Consider the following 24081-nt stretch of genomic DNA (forward strand, 5'->3'; position numbering starts at 1 on the left):
CTTTTACAATCCCAAAAGGACTCAACTAGATGGTTAAGACTATAGCAACGGGGACTTCCCTGGTGGTGCAATGGATAAGACTCCATGCTCCCAATGCAGGGGGCCTGGGTTTGACCCCTGGTCAGGGAACTAGATCCCACACACACGATGCAACTAAGAGTTCGCATGCCACAACTAAGGAGCTAGTGAGCTGCAACTAAGGAGCTCGCCTGCCGCAACTAAGACGTAGTGAAACCAAAAAAAAAAAAACAAAAGGACTATAGCAACGTTCATTCTTCCTTCTTCCTTAATTCGACTTATTTTATGAAGGGAAAAATAAACCTAGGGGAAACTACTATTTATTTAATTTTCAAAAAGACCCAGCTGAACCTAATCCTAACTTGTATTAAAGTACCTTTGGGAAAGACGAGGCACACCAATAAACATCCTTACATTACCAACATAAGATTATTTTTAAAGTTGTTAATAATAAATTTAGTTGGGATTGTTTAGCACTTACTACAGCCTAGAAAGGCTATAATCAATGTGTTCTTATTCTTGACAAGCCTGATTATATGCTTAGCAGGGTAGTTGATGGTATGATTAGGAAAGGAGCATGAGAGAACTCTAAAGGTTATCCATCTGTTTATTACTTCTGCATGGTTGAAGTAAATAGCTTTTACAGACTAAGTTATGACATTATGTAAGATATGCCTTACTTGGTAGCAAAATGTGATGTGAAGAAAATAGGCCTAATTTTATCCAATTAAAGAAGAAAGCAAGTATATTTAAAATGATAAAATATTACACTGCATCCTTAATGGTACAAAATGCCAGAATTCTATTGGAATATACAATAGATATAAAATGTTTATTTGAATAATGTGACAACACTTGAGTGGACCTTCCTTACAGTTTAACATCCTAACCTAAGATTTTTTTTATCAGATGCCAGAGTACCTCGAACACTACACAGAGTTAGGCTGAACCAAAAGAAATTGCTGCTATTACCATCTTTGACATATACAATGACAATTTTATATGGTTCAACATAAACTGAGTTCAGCAGCATTTCACTTTTCTATAGTAAATAGTCTTGAACTACCTCTTATCCATCATTTGAACTTCTTTGCCTAAATATATTCTAATAATAGAACCTCTAGAGGAATATAAAAATAATAAATAACACCCTTGTGTACTTGGTTGATTTAACTGTACCATAAACAACAGTAGCAGACTTTCTCTCCTCCACCCTTCCCCATTTCCGGCAGAACTGCCTTAAGTGCTGAACGATACCGCATCTACTAAATATAGCTGGACACTTTACCTTTGACATTTCCAACTTTGGGGAGTAACCATATACTCTTTGGTTGATGAAAACTTCAAACTCAAAACTAATAAACAGGACTTCCCTGGTGGTCCAGTGGTTAAGAATCCGCCTTCCAATGCAGGGGACGCGGGTTTGATCCCTGCTCAGGGAGTTGGGATCCCCAATGCCACGGGGCAACTAGGCCCCTGTGCCACAACTACTGAGCTCGCGAGCCTCAACTAGAGCCCACGCGCCGCAAACTACAAAGCCCACGTGCCCTGGAGCCTTCGCGCCACAACTAGAGAGAGAGAAAAAAAAACCCACACGCGGCAACGAAAGATCCCGTGTGCCGCAACTAAGACCCAACGCAGCCAAAAAAAAAAAAAAAAAAACTAATAAAGATCCCAGCAAAGCACCTTATGAACTCTGCTTCCTAATAAAATACAGCAACAAAAGACTGGAATATAATACTTATACTATAGGTAAAGTAGCTTTAACAGAAATTGCAACAGTTTAGGAACTTTTTTCAGAAGTTGTACTTTCTTGGAAATGCAGACTTGTACTTTCTTTACCTTTGCTAATAAGAAACTGCACGGTGCACAAATGGCCAGCTCTCGCAGCTTTCATCAAAGGGGTTCTTCCACCTTCAGATTCATGTTCCTAGTAAAGAAACATAAAATAATCCATCAGTGCCAATTCATTAACCATCTATTTTTAACACTTAGTATCAACGACATAAGAAATAATGAAGATTTAATACTTACTCAATGCAGTCACTTATGTTACCTACCTCAATTCCTCCAAAATACAGAATTTCAGTCCACATTAGATGGTGTAACTTTCTAAGAGCACGTTCAGTTTTACATACCAAACAATAAACATTAAGGATAAGACTTATGTTTAGTTTGATCCCCAAAGAGAAGTAACTGCATTTTTCTAATACTAAGGTTAAAAAGATATTTCCCTAACTATTCATCTGAACTATGAAAAAGGAACCTTAATTTTGTGAGGTGATTTTGAGGATCTCATCATATCAGAAGCCAATAAGAGATCTATCAAAGGAGAGAAACCAATCTCTGAAGAAAAACACTATGGTATTTCAGGAGTAAAGGGAAAAGGAAAAAGAAAAACATACAAATGAGCTGATTATTTTTTAGAGTAGAAATTAAATGCTTGAATAGTCAAAGACAAAAGAAGCAGTCTTACAATAGTAGGAAGATTGTTATTCTTCCTAGCAAGTTTGTCCGCAAGAGGAATGAATGAGAAAACAGCTTCTCAAGCATCCTAATATCAAATGCCACTAAAAAAAGCTTGCTTGTATGGTAAGTAGTACTGCCTGTTGGGAGTACAGTGAACTCTTACTACATTCATCTAAGTATTAAAATGTAGCTGACACATAGCTTTTACAAAAAGTTCTCTCAACTATCCCCTCTTTCACTATGTATGCAAACATTAATTTCTGTTGTTCTTGTCCTCTTTTGTTACTAAGAAAAACTTGATAAAGAACGGTGATTTCTTCTTACGTAACTATATCTCACTACAACTTTGGCAAACTAACAATAAGAATAGATTGTCAACCCAATGGAAACTTTAAACTGGACTGCAGTGACAGGAATTCCACTCTAAAAGAAGTTTTTTTCTTTTATCTTGATAGTGTAGAATTCTCAACCTCCTAGTTTATGTTTTGATTTTTGTTATGCATATTGATTAGACAACAATCTTTATTAACTCTAAGGTATGGAGGATGAATAACTATAGATAATGCCAACAAAATTTGGCTTTAGAATGAATTTTGAACTTATATTCAAATGTAGGTAAATCTAATATTCTGGCAATTTACTTCAAACAAAACGGAATACACATCATGAAGAGCTTACTCAGAAAGACCTAGAAAGTTGTGTCAACACACTACATGCTGGAGTTGTTGTATCAGCTACTCACTGGAAAGAAACTGCTCCTTTAGCAACTGCTATTTCCCCTCCTGTCTCAGGACCTTTGTGCTTAAGCTGCTCTCTCTTCCCTGTAACACTTCTTTGTTAGCTCCTTTTCATCCTTGACTGTCTCAAGTTAAGTGTTATTTGCTCAAGGAAGACTTTCCTGAACCTTCTTGACTAGATCACTTTTCCTACTACTGACTTACAGTTCTACGAACTGCTCTTTCATAAGTTCCAATCACATATTAGTTTGTGTTAACTATTTGGGTAACATGTCCACCATTCAAGTATAAGCTTCATGAGAAAAGCAATCATGTCCATTTTTCCTTATCATTATATACCTAATGTCTAAAACAATGAAGTACTTGAACACTGCTTACCAAGAAAGAACCTAAGCACATCTGACCTCTCAAATCTTCCCTTTCATAGAAATGAAGTTTGAAGTTTAAATTTTCTACTAGGTAAATATGAGAAAGATAAGTTAATTTTAAGACTGGTAGCTAAACTTAGAGTAAGACATTCATTACCTTCATTTGATAATACATTATTACTAGATCATGGGTGGGCAATACTAATGTCACTTTTCCTTGTTTTTTCTTTCTTATCTCTTAAGCCTGGCAGTGACACCCATCAATGCAACTAGTAGTGGCAAAGACAAAAGATTCTGAAAGCCCTGTTTAGAATAAACTTTTAAAGTAACTTTTAAAGTACTTGTTAGTTCTGTATATTTAAAATATTCCCATAGCTGTTAAAAATAAGAAATCAGAAGGTATAATCTCAAGATGCTCACTCCAAGTGAAATTTCAAAATTCAACATACTAATAAAATTTTGGAAATAAAAGGTGTTAAAAGCTGCCTATTTTATTTTCCTCCCTATAAATTCATTCCTTTGGTTCTGAACAATATGTTTGAGGAAACAGTTGATACAATACTACAACTTTATAATGTATTATAATATTTCTTGTCCTAAAATTAATAATGTATATCCCACAACACATACCATTTGTCCCAAAGTATCTGACCACTGAATCCTTTTAGGATAGGAATCAAATTTGTCTATACAGTTGACCCTTGAATAACATCGGTTTAAACTGCGTAGGTCCATTTATATGTTGATACCTAAGTTCTACACTACACGATCACAGGGGTGCAGAACCCCGCACAACACGGGTAGATGTGGTTATATGCGGATTTTCCACTGCACAGGTGGACGTCCCAACCCCCACGTTGTTCAAGGATCAACTGGCTACTTACTTATGAATGTTGGATTTATTATTTCAGCCAATATTTGTTCAATATCAATAAAATTTTAGGATACGAATTATGATTATTTCCTTCATAAACACAGAAAATTATTTTTCAAGGCTACAAACTTAGGTATTGTGCAATTTAACCTTTTTTCTTTCTTCTTTTTGGAGAACAGCTAGAATAATATAGGGATTATCTATTCCTTCAACATTTGGTAAAACTCACCTATAAATCCATCTGGGATCCTCTTACCTTCATTAGATGGATGGTTTTGAACTACTGACTCAGTTGGTGAAATGGTTGTTAATTATTGAGGTATATGATTCTAGAATCTTTTTTTTTTTTGGGCCACACAGCGAGGCTTGTGTGATCTTAGTTCCTCGACCAGGGATTGAACCTGAGCCCTTGGCAATGAAAGCACAGAGTCCTAACCACTGGACCGCCAGGGAATCCCCTTGAATCATTTTTGATAATTTATATTTAAAAATCAGTATTCATTTCATCTAAGTATTCAAACTGATTGTTCATATTGCCTTATAAATTTTAAAGTTCTCTACTATATCATATAGTTATAACTCCCTTTAAGTTTCTATCATATACCTTTTGCCCTTTTGAAAAAAGCTGGGCTTATTTTATCTGTTTCAGAATTTTTTAAAAATCAGCTTTTATTTTGCTGTTTATCCTTATTTTTTCTTTTTTTAACTCTATTTTTTGTTGTTTACTATTCTATTAACTTTTTAAAAACTTTATGTCCTTCCTTCTTTGTGCTGTTGTTCTTTTACTAGCTTCATTTACTTTCATTATACACATACACACACACACACACACACACAATTTTCCTTCTAAGGACCACTTTAGCTGTATCCTCTCACACAAGTTTTGATGTGTAGTTTTGGTGATAACATCTATTTTGCAATTTTTACTGGGATTGCCTTTTTAACTCATGAATTATGTAAAAGTATTTTTCCTCATTTTCTAGTTATATGGGATTTTTTTCTAGTTATATGGGATCAAATACGCTTTATGTATTTGATCTATCAGTTTCATAGAGAAGTGTGGGAAAAAATCCTATCACTACAAATGTAGAGGTGACTAATTTTCTTGTAATTCTGTAATTTTCTATTTTAATTGGAGGGTAGATGTTAGTTACTGATTAGTAATTGATTGTTATACTAGCTGGAAGAGCATTTATTTATCTCTAAAAATGATTTTGGTTTAAAATTCCATTTTCCCTGATATTAATATTGCCTTACATAACTTTTTCCGTTACTTTGTCAACCTTTCCCTGTCATTTTGCTTTAGATCTTTCTCCTGAAAACAGAATTTGCTAGATTTTGATTTTGAATCTAATTCAAGTCTGTGCCCTTTTAACAATTAAGTTCAGTAGGTTTATATTTGTTCTGATTAATAATATATTTTTGTAAAAAAGAATCTTTAAAGTTATTTAGTACCTGATTCTTCACTCGTAAACAATGCAAGGATTCTAGAATGGCTTTTGAACTTTCTAACATATCCTGCTGAATTTCATACTACTGCTGTCTAGATTTTTAGTACTATTTTGGTTTTAAGCATAAAAATTTAGGTTTTATACTCACAAATTCGTATTTATAGTTTACCAATTTCTGTGCTTACCGTAGCTTCCTGCATCCCACGCCTTCCTCCAGGGTTCTTTTTCTCCTTATTGACGTACATAACTTTTAGTAGTTCTTTTGGCAAGGGTCTGAGGTGGTAAACTTTTATTCTTTGTAGATCTGAAAATATGCTTATTTTTCCTTCTTTGGAATGTTAGTTGAGTATAGAATTCTATATTGTGTTATTTTCTTCTGGTTTTTTTTTGGGGGGGGCTGCGTTGGGTCTTCGTTGCTGCGTACAGGCTTTTTCTCTAGTTGCGGCGAGCGGGGCTACTCTGCGTTGCGGTGTGCAGGCTTCTCATTGTGGTGGCTTCGATTGTTGCGGAGCACGGGCTCTAGGTGAACGGGCTTCAGTAGTTGTGGCACGCAGGCTCTAGAGCGCAGGCTCAGTAGTTGTGGCACATGGACTTAGTTGCTCCGTAACATGTTGGATCTTCCCGGACCAGGGCTCAAACCCGTGTCCCCTGTGTTGGCAGGTGGATCCTTAACCACTGTGCCTCCAGGGGAGTCCCTCTTATGGTATTTTGAGAATATTACTCTCCATTGTTTTCTGTGATTATTTTTGTTGATGAGAATCTACCATCAAAAATTTAATTGTTGTTCCTTTGAGAATAATTCATTTTTCCTCCAATAGCTTTTAGGATTTTTCTTTATCCTTAAAATTCTGCAGTTTCATTTGTTCTGCTTAGCAATTATTTTTCAATCAAGGATTCATGTCAGGCTTCAGTTCTAGAAAATTCTCCATCATTATCTCTTCAAGCATTGCCTCTGCCTTCTATTTCTAGCCTCTCTTTCAGGAACTTCATATATATATATAGTCAAATATATATATGGCCTCTCAATTTCTCTTTCATATTTTCCATCTCTTTACCTTTGTGCTATATTATCTATTTTATCATTTGATTCATTAATTATTTTTTCTTTCTTTTTTTTTGCGGTACGCGGGCGTCTCACTGCTGTGGCCTCTTCCATTGCAGAGCACAGGCTCCGGACGCACAGGCTCAGCAGCCATGGCTCACGGGCCCCACCACTCCGCGGCATGTGGGATCTTCCCGGACCGGGGCACGAACCCGTGTCCCCTGCATCGGCAGGCGGACTCTCAACCACTGCGCCACCAGGGAAGCCCTGATTCATTAATTCTTTATTCAACTGTCCAATATATTGTTTATCCTATATATTTAGTTTTTATTTCTACAATTTTTTCTCCTGAAAGTTTGTTTTATTTCGTATCTATCTGTTCTTAATTCATAATCATCAGCTTTTGTTTCATTGCCTCACATTGTTTTATGGCTATTGTTCATAGTTTAAAATAAGCATGCTTAAAATCTTTGATTCAAGTCTTTTATTTCAATTTCCTTGGGCCTGTACTCTCCTGTGCTGCTGCTTTTTGTTTGCTTGCATTTTGACTATCTCTCTTCATGTAGATTTGCTCCTGAGCTTTATAATTGTTTTATTTGATAAAGCTCATTTTGCATGGGAGTTGTTTTTTTTCTTTTATTTCCATCCACAAACTTATCCCTTCTCATTAGATGGTCTGAAAGTTACCTCAGTCTGGCCCATTTCAGAAGTAGCTCTTTCTTTGGCAACTTAAGCTTCTTATCCCATGAAGTTATTTCTGTTCTTCTCACTAAATCAAATAATGATGCCCTCCAAGTTCTTAGTTACAATGTTGTCTTTGCATCTTCTCTCTATGAAGAACAATTTGCTAATTTCTGACTGCAACTCTGGGCAGTTGCTTGAAGTTTTTTTTCCATGCTGCTTCATAGGCTGGGCAATAAGACTGTACCTATTGGCCAGTTCCATGTGAGATGCATTCAGTCCCTATTCCCTTAAAGATGATGAAATTCCAGCCCCCAGCGTCCATTCTTTTTTAGGTTTAATTCTCCTTGGGCCTACAGCTTCAGCTGTGGATCCAGGGTCCATTTCTAGTCCACAGAGTTCGTTGGTCTTGTTTCTGAGTATAGCTATATATTTTTAGTTTAGTTTGTTTTTCTCCCATATTTTATTTATTAGATCTATGTACTTGAATGATAGAGAGCAGAGAGGTTTCAAAATATACTAACAGTGACTTTACTTTCTTGACTGGAAGTCATTTGTCACTTATATTTAAACAACTTTGAGATAGAACTCATTCAACATACAATAACCTAGAAAGAAAGAACTTGGCCTTTAAAAAAAAAAGTGTATTAGGAGTTTTGTGTATTGCACAGATAGTTTTAAGAATCAATAAAAAATTGATAAAAGTTTTCCAGCTTTAAGTAGTAAAGTTTTAGAATATGTATATATGCTACTCCTTAATAAAAAGTTATTTAAAAAGCGGGAGGTCCTATTTAGTTTATTAAGGTAAACTAATCAACAGTTGAAACATATTTATAAGTGGATAATCAGAGCTCATGAGCCTGCTAAAATCTTGTCCATAAAAATGCACTGCAAAGTTCTGGTTCCGATGCATAAGCATTATGAGAAAAAAGGTGCATTTTTTTTCTATTTGGCTTTAGATAACAAAATTTAATTTTAGATTTAGGCTTTTTTTCTTTAAAATAATTTGATTTCCTTTAAAACCACAGTCCTGGGCAACCAAGGTATATATCAAAGATTGTAACTATATCACAGAGCCGGTGTTTCTTGCAGTTGAAGGAGGACACTGTCTAGGGGGAAGGACCAGAATCAGAGGAGAGGAGAGGGAGACTGCTTTATACTATATATGTACTAAAGGATTCTTACACTCTCCCCTAGGGGATATGTTCTTCCAACCCACCACTGTATATTAATCATTAACTTAGTGATCTGTTACTGATCAGATTCATATCCCTCAGCAGAACTGAGATGGAAAAAGATTAAGAGGCACCGTTTTAGGGTTTGTGTTTAGCTCAGTTTCTAAAAACCACAAGTAACAAAGACAAAAACCAAGCTTACTCAGTTTGGATGAAGGAAGAATGATAATAAAGCAAAGACTGGAAAAGAACAGAACTCAGCAACGATGCAGAATAATCTACAGACTCTAGCAATGTCTCAAAGTGTGGAATATAGAGGACTTATGAGAATCTCCTGGGATATCATTTAAAATGCAGACTCCCCATTTCAGATCTGCTGAATCTGAACCTCTAAAAGTGGGGCTGCAAACCTCAATTTTAAAAAGTATCCCAAGTCTTGAGACTTACAGCTAGACAGACAGATTTAAAATCACATTTTCTTTAACAAGTCCAGGGAGAAAAAAATAACTTTATCTGAATTAACACTCAGCTTTACATTCTTGATAGGAGCCACAGCTATTATATAAACTGAGTAAAAGTTTACATTTTCACATAGTATTTTGTGAAAGAAATTTATTTACTTTCTTCAAAATAGAATGAATATATAACAACTTCTCATTCCAAAAGCCAATAAAAAAGATACTTAATAAGCATTATGGTTAAGAGTGGCTTGACACTGAAAAATTTATTTTAGATGGCCTAAATTAATTGTGAAGCAATCACAACTTATTCCTAATTTAAAAATTAAGCACTGCTCCTGAGTATAAACAAATCTCTCTGGATTACAATGGATATTAAATTTGCTTGACTTTTAAAAGCATCAGGCACAAATTCCACACTTTTTTTTTCAAAAGAAATGTTTGTTTATCAACAAGTATTCACCTTCTTAAAAGACAATCTTAGAACGAGGTTACACGAGAGGATTTTAAGAAGAAAATTTTAATTTTATAGAAATTAGGGCATGAGCAATATAGTAAATTTTTCACTAAAATGTTTTTTTGTTGTTGTTTCTTTAAGGATTATATAGAAAAAAATCCAATATATCACCCTAAATCTGAGTTTCAGATTTTTGTTGAACAAAGTTGAATACAAAGGGCTTTATGACTGAGACTTTCTCTCTGGGTTATCTTAACTCTCTCAATAAGGGAGAATGAATAAGAAAATCTATTTTAACCTAAGAGATTTTTTTTTTTTAGGAATACCACATAAAAAGAATACTAAGGAGGCAAACCACTAGTAATGTAAATCTCTTCTTATTGGAATTTCATAATCTTTTTCAATCAAAGAGGATTTCCTTTGTCACCCAACAGGGTCCTGGAACTTCTTGACTGGAATTCAGATATCTAGAGCTCTGGTTACCTACATCATCTATTCTTTATGTAGTAGCTTACAAGCATCAAAGGCCACCCTCACCTGATGCTTGGCCGGATCTATGCCCTCCAAAATAGTCTTCATGTCCTCCTGCTTGTCCTGTGAAAGGAAAAAGAAGAACTCACGGATCTTATTCCAAAAACGAAAATCACATTTGGCCATGAAGACCTTGTGACCAGTACTTCAGGTGCTGGGCTTTATTAACTCAGGATCTTCAACTAAAAGATTCTCATCTGTAGAGACCATAATCTCATGAACAGAGTATGATTTTTAAGTACGATAATATGGTTCTCTACCAATATAACTTCAATATAAACCTTAACATACGCAGACCTAATTCTGCTAAAGTTTTTGAACTCATGTCTTTATCTCCAAATACAACTAAAACCACAGAAAATAGAGCAGTATCTTAATATCTAACCAAGGAAAATAATTAAATCAAAAGATTTGCGAATATCAGAAGCTGAGAGATAAAAGTAGGAAAAATACTGTAAGAGATTAAATAGTTCTGTAGTACCTCCTCCCCCCATTATAAATGCACTTAGTGCTCACACTTTTCAACTAAAACAGGAGACTTGAAAGAACTTGAGAGATGGAATATCTGTATTTTATCTAGATCTAGTCTCCAGACAGGGAGAAAGTACTCAAAGATGAGACAGGGAGATGGTTGAAGAAACAGTAATAAGAATTGCAATCACTGACCAGGATCAACTATATCTCCAAATAAAAGAAATGTGGCCTAGAGAAGGCTTCACCCTAAGTCACTCCTACCTCCTACCCTGGATGATATGCTTACCCTAAGGGGATGCATGCTCCTATGGTAGAGATTTGGTGAGAAAGTATTCTGAGTGAACTCTATGATTTGAACAAGCTGACTGTTAAAGTTCACTTCTCCCTTCCTCAACCCCATATGATTTTCAACAAAGACAAGCTCCATTCAAATAAGAATAAATAAGCACAAAGTATCCAACACAGAACCTATTAAGAAGTTCCTACAAAAATGGAAACAAAATTTTAGTCAAATGTTCCCTTGTACTTTCAAAAATATTAAAGAGAATATGAACGCTTTAACTAGTGGAACAAAGTGATATAACAGCAAGAGGAAACTTAAAAGGGAGTTGGGGGTACTTCCCTGGTGGCACAGTGGTTAACAGTCTGCCTGCCAATGCAGGGGACATGGGTTCGAGCCCTGCTCCAGGAAGATCCTACATGCCATGAAGCAAGTATGCCCGTGCGCCACAACTACTGAGCCCGCGAGCCGCAACTACTGAAGCCCATACACCTAGAGCCTGTGCTCTGCAACAAGAGAAGCCACCACAATAAGAAGCCTGTGCACTGCAATGAAGATCCAACGCAGCCAAAAATAAATAAATTAAAAAAAAAAAAGAAGTGAGTTGGGGGACTTCCCTGGTGGCGCAGTGGTTAGGAATCTGCCTGCCAATGCAGGGGACACACGTTCAAACCCTGGTCCAGGAAGATCCCACATGCCACGGAGGAACTAAGCCCGTGTGCCACAACTACTGAGCCCGCACTCTAGAGCCCATGAGCCACAACTACTGAGCCCATGTGCCACAACTACTAAAGTCCGCACACCTAGAGCCTGTGCTCCACAACAAGAGAAGCCACCGCAATGAGAAGCCCGCGCATTTCAACAAAGAGTAGCCCCCGCTCGCTGCAACTAGAGAAAAGCCCGTGCGCAGCAATGAAGACCCAACGCAGCCAAAAATAAATAAATAAATAAATTTATCAGGGAAAAAAAGTGAGTTGGAAGACCAGAAGATACTAAGTAATGATGAAACCATGAAAACCACATTAGAAGCAGCAACAAGTATACAGAAAAAATAGTGACCTGGTGGATGGACTTAAGAAAGAAACAATACAGAGGAAAAGGACAAAGAAATGAAAAGAATCAGACATAAAGATAATAAGGGAGATTCAATATGTGGATAATAAATGTTCTAGAAGAAAACAGAACAGAAAAAGAAGTATTCAAGGCTGTAATAGAAAAAAACTGGAGAAGGATGATGAGGAGAAAGAAAAGGAGAGGGGAGAGAGGATGAACTAAAATCTTTAAATAGAAAGCACTCACGGTTTTCCAGGAAAAACTGTTATAAAATAATAAACACCAAGACACATCCTGGCGAAATCATAGAGGTTTAAGTATAATGAAAGAATCTTATGATAATCCGGGCAGAAAGGAAATCACTTACATATAATGGGGAATATTCTAGCAGGCTTTGGCAATATTTAATACCAGAAGACAGTAGAATAGAGGGCTTAGAATTTTGAGGGGAAAAAACAAGTGATTCATTAATTTTATATTTGGCTACATTCATTTATAAATACAACATAAAGTAATATCAAAAATGCAGGCACCTGTGAACTCTTTTTTGGTTGAGGAAAGTAAATTCAAAACAAAATACCAGTATCAGCCAGCCAAAAGGTGAGTCAAGTTCAGGAAATCAGGAATTCAGAGTCTACATAATATGAAAGACTAGTAAGGTAAACACTGAATCCACCTAAATATACAGTTAAACAACTTTGAGAAATAATAGGGTCATAAAACAGAATGTAAATGTTATAAAATCATGACAATGTAATAATAAAATAACTCATGAAAATCCTATGGTGGAAGACACATTAATCTCCTCTTCAGAATGGAGTCAATAAACATTGTCTAAATATTTGATTTTTTAAAAATCAGTTTTTTAAAAGAAATTAACAAAATATTTCAAAATTTCCATTTGTAAATGATGTCTGAATAAATACTTTTCCAGGAAGTAACTTTATACCTGTGTTTTATATAGTTCAACAATTAGTTCAGCAATTAGTGAGCAGCTCATAGGGCTACCTGGAGCACAGGGATTTTTTTAGATAAAAGAAACATGGGGACTATGATCAGAGATTAGAAAATTAAACCATAAAAAATGGAAGGAAGGAAGAAGGAAAGGGAAGGGAGGGAGGAAGGGAGGGAGGGAGGGAGGGAGGGAGGAAGGAAGGAAGGAAGGAAGGAAGGAAGGAAGGAAGGAAGGAAGGAAGGAAGGTAGGGGAAATCTAACCCATGTTAATGAGAATATAAGAATCAGGAGACCTCAATTGTTAGTATAAGTATAGACTAGTTCAGCATTTTTGTACAGTTTCGCAGCAGCTATCAAACTTTTAGATGTGGACCCTCTGAAAACTGGCAATTTCACTTCTAGGAATTTATCCCTATAGATATATTCACAAAAGTAGCAAAAATACATAAATCTGCATAACAATATTTAGTGCAGTACCATTTGTAATCTTTAAAAATTATAATAACCCAGATGTTTATGAATAAATAAATGGTTAATAAATTATATAGAACACTGGGTACCTGTGAAAAAGAATGAGAAATCTTAGGAATTGACAGAAAAATATTATATTAAAAAGAAAAAAGTTTCAGAACAGTATATGTGGTAACAAATCTATTCATATAAAAAAGACATATAGCCCACATACACAATATATATATGCTTGAGTGTATAGAAATGTTTAGAAAGACACACAACATATTGCTTAAATTAAAAAAAAAATCTTACAAAAGAGGATATAGAAAAGAAATAGAAATCCTCTATTTCCTAAGATTTAATATAGATAACAAACTGATCCTTCAAAATTTTTGTTTCTTTTAAGGTAAGTCCATATCAAATCTAATTTCCAGGATTAAGAACCGGAGGGTGCTAATGTATCCATGTCCAAATCACCCAGTTTCCACTAGCTCAACTATTCTAGGAAAATGCCCCCCAAAGTTCATTTGGCTAGAACACAGTCTAAGAAAAGCAACAAGGGTCAAAGAGCTTACTTCATGGTTAGGGAGGAAAATCAGTGATAGACCAGTACAACATATTCAAGGGGCGCAATTTACTCAGTGCAGAAGTGCTTCGATTTTCATTCCAACATTAAAAATAATAAACCTTTAAAAGTTATGATCGGGCTTCCCTGGTGGCGCAGTGATTGAGAGTCCGCCTGCTCATGCAGGGGACACGGGTTTGTGCCCCGGTCCGGGAAGATCCCACGTGCCGTGGAGCAGCTGGGCCCGTGAGCCATGGCCACTAAGCCTGCGTGTCCGGAGCCTGTGCTCCGCAACGGGAGAGGCCACAACAGTGAGAGGCCCGCGTACCGCAAAAAAAATAAAAATAAAAATAACTGATTTGCATAGGACCAACTATTACTCAATATGGCAAAGACCCAGAATTAGCAACACTGTGTGCCCACCACACTTCTTCAGGTTGGTTCTATTTATTTTCTTTGATCTACTGCATCTAAAGCAGATTTATTATGAGCTTAAAGAAAGAATCCATGTCCTATCTTGTCCTTGGAAAAACCTGTCCATCTTCCACCCCTATTTTCAAGGTGGCTAACATCTCAAAGTAAAACGGTATTTCTAAATTCCTTGTCTCTCACTGGGCAAAAAATACCTATGCATACTTGAAAGCCAAAGCTGAAAAAACAATCCTAAAGAAAGGAAATTTTGAAAAGTTTGAAGGCATATAAGATGAGAAGAAGAGGATGTAACAAAAGTTTATTCTGCTACTCAAAATAAAGTTTAACCAAAGGAAAAGAAGAATAAATTCATAATTGAACAACTCCAAAGATAACTGGAGAGATTTTATTCTTAAGAAAATAGTTTACTTACAATAAAAATCCATGTTAAGGCAACTTTTCCTACTTCTTTGACAGTATTTAAGTAGGATAAAATACTGATAGTGAAAAGATAGGGTGGGAGAGATAATGATTTAGCGTTATAATGCCAAATTATTCTTTACTGGGATGGCCTTACCACATTACTGTGTTTTCTAGGGATTAGTAACTTTTATCTATTAAAATATTTTATAGGAAGCTAAATTTGCTAATTATTAATTATAAATAATGCCCAAAATTAAGTAATTTAAGATATATTTAATATACCCAAAGATTTTAAGAGAGAAGATAATTTGTGTAACACATCATTATTATTAATTATGACTCACACCTTAAAATTTCATTTTCTTCAAGGATCCCATAGCACTTCACACATTCTTGGGCTAAGTACTCATCTAGTCCATCTGATACCTCCAAAAAGGTAGCTAGTTAACCTGTTCTTTAAAAATCATAAAATTAGATTTCTTAAGCCACGTCATTAAAGATCTTCTGATCCAAACCCCTCATAAAATAAAGGAAAGGGGGGAGATGAGAAAGAAACACAAAAGAAGGCTAGGGAATCTAAGTGATTTGCCCTAGGACACCCAGCATAGCCGAAGAAAGAATATTTACAGGACTTGGGTAAAATAGTCCAGAAAATAACACTAGATTTTATTTTACAGATGAGAATATTGAGGCAACTATTTACTTATAGATCAGTGATCTGCTGGCTGTGATCAAAATTCCAGTGTCTTGTCTAATGCTCAGTAGCATCTCTAATGTTGAGTTCTTTCTAAATAACTAAGTGTAGCCTTTGTCACTCATTAGCCCTCCATTCAGATACAGGATTACAGGATGCCTTCCACAGGTATTTCTTCCTTTTAGTAGATATACTTTCAAATAGCAATGAAGGCCTGTAACATGCTAAAGTGGGTCATAAAAAATCTTTATGTGAACACAACTAAAATATATTTACCTTCTCTAATATCTATGTCAGTTGTTTATTATGGGAACTACTACTTGAGTTCCTCTTCTAGACATGAAAGGCCAAGGAGCTGTAGAGAAGGAAGGAATACTAATTTACGGGATTTATATATCACTCTCCCTTTCCAACCTTAGCTTTGTTGGCAAATACATGTGAAGGAAGTTCCACAAATATTTCTTTTATCTCAACAAATGTATCAACGTTTTAGTGCTGAAATTAACATGCCATGATGAAAAGAGAAAGATTCCATCATCTTTACAAATGGTTTGAAAATCAGAAACACCACCAAATCAAAGCAACTCTGTACAAACTTCAAGTTATAAGTAAGTACTAGGGATGTATTATACAACATGATACATATAATTAATACTGCTGTATGTTATATATGAAAGTTGTTGAGAGCAAATCCTAATAGATCTCATGACAAGGAATAAATTTTTTTTCTATTTCTTTAATTTTGTATATGAGATGAAAGAGGTTCCTAAATTTATTGTGATTATCACAAGTTAAACTTATACAGTATTGTATGGCAATTATATCTTAATAAACCTGGAAGAAAAAAAAAACAAAATAAAAAACAACAAAAACTCCTACTATATATATATATATATATATATATATATATATAAAACAGAAAAACAAAACAACACTGACATGTTAACCAACACTGTTGCCACCTAAACATCCTATCATTAGGGCATTTGGAAACTCTGACCTGATGCAGTCATCTTTCATAGAGATGGATCATCTCTATAACAATAACATGGTTGGGCATGGAAGCCAGGAAAACACAGACAACAAAGTAAGCCAAAATTAAAAGCAAGCAAGAGAAAAAAAGAAAGAAGCAGAGTAGGGTTTTACATTCCAAGTTATACTGTTGAATAGTTAACTATGCAAATTCTCCACCTTGAACATAAAAGTAATAGTAAAGAGGGGGCTAGAGGACTGTGGTAAAGGAAATCAAGCCATATAAATGCTTTAGCTGAAGTAAGCTATCAAGATACAAATAAGAATGAAATATTAAAACTCTGCCTTTTGGTCTAAAGACCAGTAAATGGGGAGAACAGCCTAAAGTAATAATTATACAGGACACCAGGACAGTGACTCAAAGACAATGGAACTGAATCAACTTCAGTTTTCATTTTTTTTAATATTGCAGATGTCAATTTTATTTTTATTTATTATTATTTTTGGCTGTGCCTCACAGCATATGGGATCTTAGTTCCTGGACCAGGGATTGAACCCATGCCCCCTGCAGCGGAAGTGTGGAGTTTTAACCACTGGACCACCAGGGGAGTCACTCAACTTCGATTTTTAAATGGTGTTTATTGGTTATTTCTGGTCAAGCAGTTCAATAACAAATTTGTAAGGATACATAGTATATTCCTTTTCAGAGAAATAAGATTAGTTTCCAAAGGCTGGTTTATTTTTTTCTTTTTTTTAAAATTTCTTTTAGATTTTAAGTATACTACAGAATGCTAATGTGTTTTAATACAAACTTTCTTACGATGGGTTTACATCATATTATACCTGTAATCACACCAAATACTAAATACTAATTTGGGCCCAATAAACAAAAGATGCTATGCAGAGAAAGAAAGTACATAAAGGAATAATCTTTATTTCAATATATAATGATTTCCATTACAGTGGTAACAAGAAGTACAACTATATGGAAGACATGGATTAGGTGACTTGTTCAAGGCTCTCTGCTTATTCAGTAGTTAAAATGATTTTGCATGTTAAATAGGGAGAATTTTCAAAAAGAACTCTGGAATTAATGGACAATTTTTTATTTCATTTAATTTTTGATTTCCAAAAGGAACATTTTAAGTGGCTTATTTAAGAAAACTAATCTAGTCCAAAGGTTTTTAATAATGGATTATTCAAATTTATGCAATTATTACAAAGGTAGACAAGTTACATATCAATCCATAACCTTCTAAATATGATAAATATTTAGGTTTTTTTTTTTACTGGAAATATCTAATATTTTTTCATTTCAAATATTTTTAAAACAAGAAAAAATAAAATTTCAAATAACTAAGTTTCAAATGAGAACATACACATATTTTGAGGATCTACCTGAAAATGCTCAAGTATACTAACAGTTCTGGTTGTGGATTTTAAAAAAAGCATTAAATAAGAAACTGTCTAGATTTCCTTTAAAACTAAGTTCTAAACTATACCTACTACACATGTAGAATGAAAAGTCTTAAAACCTCTCAGTTTCATCTCAGGAAACAATATAAGCAATCCAAATTGTTGCATTACATTTTTATAAAATTGTAATTAATATCCTAACTGATTCTACAGAATATTTTTAAAAATGAGAGACAACAACTTTTAAACTCTTTAAAAAATATATAATAACAGCCTTAAATTGTGGCAAAAGTTAAGCTCTAAAAATCTAACAAAGCATGGTCCAGATTGTGTTTCAAAGGTTGACTTGTGCGTTCTTATTTAAAACCGAAGGTAAAAATAGTTCCTCCCCAAATGAAGGTTCTCAGCTAGCCCACGAAAACAAACAAACAAACAATTTAACTTAAAGAACTACCAAACCTAGACATCAAGAATACATCTATGGGATGCCAGAAATGGAATACATCTCCACTCCACGCAATGGGAGCGTAGTCTTCCAATTCCAAACCACTGGAGGAAATTACTACAGTCCTAAACAGATACTAGGAGGTGACAGAAAAGAATGAAGGGCAAGGAAGGTGCTACTGTCTTTTTAGGTCCAGCTAGCAAGAATTATCAGTCATTTTCTTCCTCAGGACTCAGGGACTGATCTGCCTGCTTTACTTACTTCTTGTTTTTCACTAGGTCTTTTGTTTCCTGCCTATGGCTTATAGTAAAGCTGAAATTATTTATAGGTTTTAAATATCAAACTTACTATGCTTTTCCATACTTTCCACATTTTCTATAAAGAACAAGAACTGCTTTTTACAATCAGGAAAATAACTAATATTAAAATTGAAATATCTCTCCACAGATAGCAAAAGCATAAAATAGGAATACATTTTTAAAGTGAAAAATTAATATATGAAATAATTCAAAAGGAGAAAAATGTTATGCACATGAAATTATTAAATCTAGCAGTATTTACAACAGTGAAAAATAAAAAGCAAGTCAAAAGTTCAATAATAAGTGAATGATTATGGCTCATCAACTTGATGGAATATTATGCACAAGTTATAAATATACAGAATATGTAGCAAAATGGAAAAGATTATGACAGAACACACATTCTGGAAAATAGAAAACAACTGTACTATACTATGATTATAATTACATGTGTATATGAATGCAAAGACGGTTTGCAAAAGAGAAAAACAGTTACGTTAGAATAACAGTATTACCTTTGTACTTAAGGTAAATATTTATCTGAGCCATTTTTTAATCTTATATTTTGAATGTAAAACAGTATGGTAAATTCAAATCTTTCAATCTGCTTATTTAATGAAATTCTTCTAAGGAATTTTAATCACAATTTACCTAATTCCAGAAAACTATAAAAATAAAAAATAGAAAACAACTATTTTGTTTTCTATTTTTAAATGCCCTTTGTTTTAAAGGGCATTTAAAAATATTTCATAACAAATTTTTAACTCTGTCAAAAATCACTAAGGTTTTGCTATACTTTAAAGTGCATTTAACAGATAATTCCTCTTTTCCTATTTAATATTTTTAGAAGAACTAGCAAATTAGTCAAGAAAGTGACTTAGCTATGGAAAAATGGAAGGAAGAATTTTGATAAGAATTCAGAGGATAAGAGTATTAAACTTTGCTTATATTATCTAAGCTTTTATGCTCTACCCTGTTTACTCCAAGTGATGAAATGCTTCAATTCTTAATTTTTAGATGACCCAAAGCAACTCTAAAAAAAGGAATGAGATAAAGAAAGAAGGCAGAAGATTAAGATCTACTTAACATATCCATCATAATTTTCAAACGAAAAAAGTACACCTCTTAGAAATTCTAACTGGCAGATCCTAATTAATGAGAATGAATGCTAGTCTTATCACTACAATATTTATTAGAAGTAGAAATGATGATAAATAAATAGCATAATTACACTATACTTATTATAGTCAATAATTATTTTCCAACAATGTTCTCAGGTATTTTGGGGGGAATGTCTGTTATTGGAATTGGTTTAAAAGACAATACTTGCACAGTTTTTTCTAAATAACTGAAATTAATAAAGTTGATTCTGTACAGCATTTATAATTATGCATGTCTCACACAGATTTTTAAGAAATACAAAAGGGAATTCTGGAAGAAACTCTAGAAAGCCGTTCAAAGTAATCTCACAAAATAAAAATTAGTCAAAGCAAACATTTCAGCAAGAACCATAAACCTTTAAGTGGGATATTACTTATAATTTCCCATAGTTGTAAGGATTATTACACATATGAACCTGCCATCTAATTTGAAACTTTGAAAAGCCAAAATAGAAGATATTAAAAGAAAAGAAAAAGAATGAAATGCTGTAATAATGTTGTTAGGAAGATGACAGTAGCTTTATTTTAAATGTCTAATTAGAAAAACAAAAGAAATCACTCAAAGTGATTTGACAGGTTATTCTATGTTGCAAACATATCACTGAATTTGTATGTCTAATAAAGGGCAGTTAAAAAGGTTCAGGAATGTCAAATGGGACTGGGGTGAGAGGAAGAAAGAAACAAATGTTTTTACCTAGGAAAAGAAACAGTATGCCCTTTTAAAAACTATTTTCAAATACATTTAATAAATGCAACAACTAGAACAAGTAGCCAAACTTTTAAAAGTTATTTTATACAAAGCATGCAAACTATTGATCTTCTTTACTAGTGCTTTCTAAATGTTAAAAATAAAGGAGTATTAACATTCACACAAAAATATTTGAAATTAAAAATATCTTACTAAATCAGCCCCTGCTTGAAGTAAAACATCTGCAACATCCGTATGTCCATTTTCACAAGCGTAGGTTAAGGCTGTGTCTCCTGTTGCTGTTGTAGCATGAACGTTAGCACCTGGCAAACAAAAAAATTACACATTTACTTTGTGAATTTTATAATTTGGTGAAACTCATAAACTCTGAATATGAAAATATCAGATTTTAAGAATCCTAATTTTCCTTTAAATGTTTTGGAAGAATGCTTTTAGCCACAAAGAAAGGAACTATACCAAATGATTAAAAAATACAATAATCTGGACTTCCCTGGTGGCACAGTGGTTAAGAATCCGCCTGCCAATGCAGGGGACACGGGTTTGAGCCCTGGTCTGGGAAGATCCCACATGCCGCAGAGCAACTAAGCCCATGCACCACAACGACTGAGCCTGTGCTCTAGAGCCCGCAACCCACAACTACTGAGCCACGTGCTGCAACTACTGAAGCCTGCGTGCCTAGAGCCTGTGCCCCGCAACAAGAGAAGCTACCGCAATGGGAAGCCCGCGCACTACAACAAAGAGTAGCCCCCACCCGACACGACCGGAGAAAAACCCACACGCAGCAACAAAGACCCAACGCAGCCAAAATAAATAAATAAATTTATTTATTTATTTTTTTAAAAATCTGCCTATACATCCCCAGTAAGATATACCCTAAGAAATAAAAGGGCTGCTAAAGCCAAAAATATCAAACAGTTTTCAGAAATCATATTGACAGTAGTTTTGGTTTCTATTCTATGGATATTGTGGTAAAAATCAAATGAGTAATCCTTTGGTCAGTGAAATTCGGGGCATGGCTGAGAGAAAACACAGATAAAAGATTGCTGAAGTTAAGTAAAACCGTATGGTTCTGAATTGGAAGTACTGACATGAATTCATGTTGTATTATTATCTGTAAGAAAAATATTTCCTCACTCTGACCAACTAAAAAGGCCTAGAGACAATGAAAGACCAAGCCGAAATAGCATCTCTAGCTAAGATTGTGATCTCTAAGTACCATATCCTACTAAATGAAATTAGGGCTTCTTAAAGAAATAATTGGTTCCAAGACTGGGGGAGAATCTGTATAAGATGGGCCTGAAACACCTAGCAATATCAAAAAGCAAGGAAACAGACTATAATGAGGTCACACCAAAAGGATTTAGGAGCTAAACTTATTGACCAAAGATAGTGAAACTGTCCCATATTTCAGCAATTTTTACATCAAAAAGAATGAGGACTATGATAGAATAAAAGCCATCATGTATGTTTAAATCTAGAAGTTCAAAATGATGTTCAAATCAAAACAAAAAAAACCACTTCCTTGGTCACCAGTGAAGGATACTAGGGGTCCACCTCATTATTTGCGGTGAGCGGGGGAGAGAAAAGGGGGGGAAAATCAAACATTTATACTCCTGTTCCTATATGATTTATACCTAAGAGTAACCAAATAGGTGATGAAGGGAAGTTTCTCTTTATAGACATATGTCTGCTAATAAACAAGGAAGGAATAATAGAATTTAGAATATTACCACTTTGTAACCCTTAACGAATTAATGGATCTAAGCAATGATCATCAATATCTAATAATCAAAAAGAGAGACAATCAGACAGTTACCACCTCCTGAAGAAAGTACAAATACTACCTATGAAGTAGTCTTAAAAACAAAACAGAACAAAACAAACGTACATCATACCTGAATTTAATCAAGTCTCTAGATCTAAGTACTACTTATAGGAAATCCAAGGGACAGAAAAACAAGTTAAATGAAATCGTGGAGGTGCATTTAGCAAAATCCATACTCTGGGAAGCCTAAAGGATAAACATTTCATGTCTTCAACCAAAACTTGCATGGGAAAAAAGAAAAGAAAGATGATGAAGAGCCCATAAATTAAAGGGACTTAAGAGATGTATTGATCAAGAGTTACTGTATGAATCTTATTCGAATCCTAATTCAAAAAAGTCATTAAACGCACACATACACATTTATAAGACTATCAGGAAAATATGAAAACTGCTTGGGTATTTAATGACACCAAGGAATTATTATTTTAAAAATTTAGGTAAGGAAATGGTACTGTGGTTACTTTTTTTTTTTTTTTTTTTTGCAGTATGCAGGTCTCTCACTGTTGTGGCCTCTCCTGTTGCGGAGCACAGGCTCTGGACGCACAGGCTCAGCGGCCGTGGCCCACGGGCCCAGCCGCTCCGCGGCATGTGGGATCCTCTCGGATCGGGGCACAAACCCATGTCCCCTGCATCGGCAGGCGGACTCCCAACCACTGCGCCACCAAGGAAGCCCAAGGTTTTTTAATTTTTTTAAAAAACTGTATACGCAATGTATTAAAAGACCTGTTGGATTCTTCTTTAGTGCTTCACTATGAGAAGAAATGCATGTAAATAAATCACACTCTAATCTGGAAAAAAATTGTTTTAGGTAGTGATCACATAAAAAGTGATTCTCGGGCTTCCCTGGTGGCGCAGTGGTTGAGAGTCCGCCTGCCGATGCAGGGGACGCGGGTTTGTGCCCCGGTCCGGGAAGATCCCACATGCCGCGGAGCGGCTGGGCCCGTGAGCCACGGCCGCTGAGCCTGCGCGTCCGGAGCCTGTGCTCCGCAACGGGAGAGGCCACAACACTCAGAGGCCCGCGTACCACAAAAAAAAAAAAAAAAAAGTGATTCTCAGGCCCCCGAGACAGTTCCAGAAACTACCTACTTCAAATTAGCAAAAGTAGCTAAATATGAGAATCAGTGGTGATACAATAGAAAAAACAATGTCAGGAGTTCTAAGTTTGAATATTGGCCCTGTCACTTATTAGCTTGATTTGCTTAGGGAAGTTATGTAACATGACTGTACATCAGTTTCTATATCTATAAAATGTGTGTAATATTTCTTACTATACCAGTGGCCAGTGGTAATTAATAGAGTTAACACATGAGGTGAGCAGAATGTCTGCTGATTTCTTAGTTAACATTATTTATTTCTTCTTTTTTTTTTTGCAGTACGCGGGCCTCTCCTGTTGCGGAGCACAGGCTCCGGACGCACAGGCTCCGGACGCGCAGGTCCAGCGGCCATGGCTCACGGGCCCAGCCGCTCTGCGGCATGTGGGATCCTCCCAGACAGGGGCACGAACCCGTGTCCCCTGCATCGGCAGGCGGACTCTCAACCACTGCACCACTGCGCCACCAGGGAAGCCCCTATTTATTCCTTCTTTTAAAAGCCTCTTAACAATATCTTGACTACTTAGAGAGATGTGGGGAGAATGAAGACTGATAAGCACCGGTAAAGAAAGACTCCTGAATGGGACACAGACAG

General features: G+C 35.2%; 1 protein-coding gene across 11 annotated transcripts in view; it reads right to left on the reverse strand.

Annotated features, from left to right (window-relative positions):
* ANKHD1 (ankyrin repeat and KH domain containing 1) overlaps positions 1 to 24081 on the reverse strand; it is a 121897-nt gene that overhangs the window by 51903 nt on the left and 45913 nt on the right. For 5 of the 11 annotated variants that reach the window (XM_060008731.1, XM_060008733.1, XM_060008724.1 and 2 more), the window contains exons 10-12: positions 20763 to 20872; positions 10268 to 10324; positions 1861 to 1948 (exon numbers count right to left, since the gene is read on the reverse strand). In XM_060008731.1, coding sequence (XP_059864714.1) covers positions 1861 to 1948; positions 10268 to 10324; positions 20763 to 20872 — 255 coding nt within the window. The other 6 variants (XM_060008732.1, XM_060008726.1, XM_060008725.1 and 3 more) reach the window with 2 other exon arrangements.

Source organism: Delphinus delphis, chromosome 3 (genome assembly GCF_949987515.2).
Source record: "Delphinus delphis chromosome 3, mDelDel1.2, whole genome shotgun sequence".
Taxonomy (NCBI): domain Eukaryota; kingdom Metazoa; phylum Chordata; class Mammalia; order Artiodactyla; family Delphinidae; genus Delphinus; species Delphinus delphis.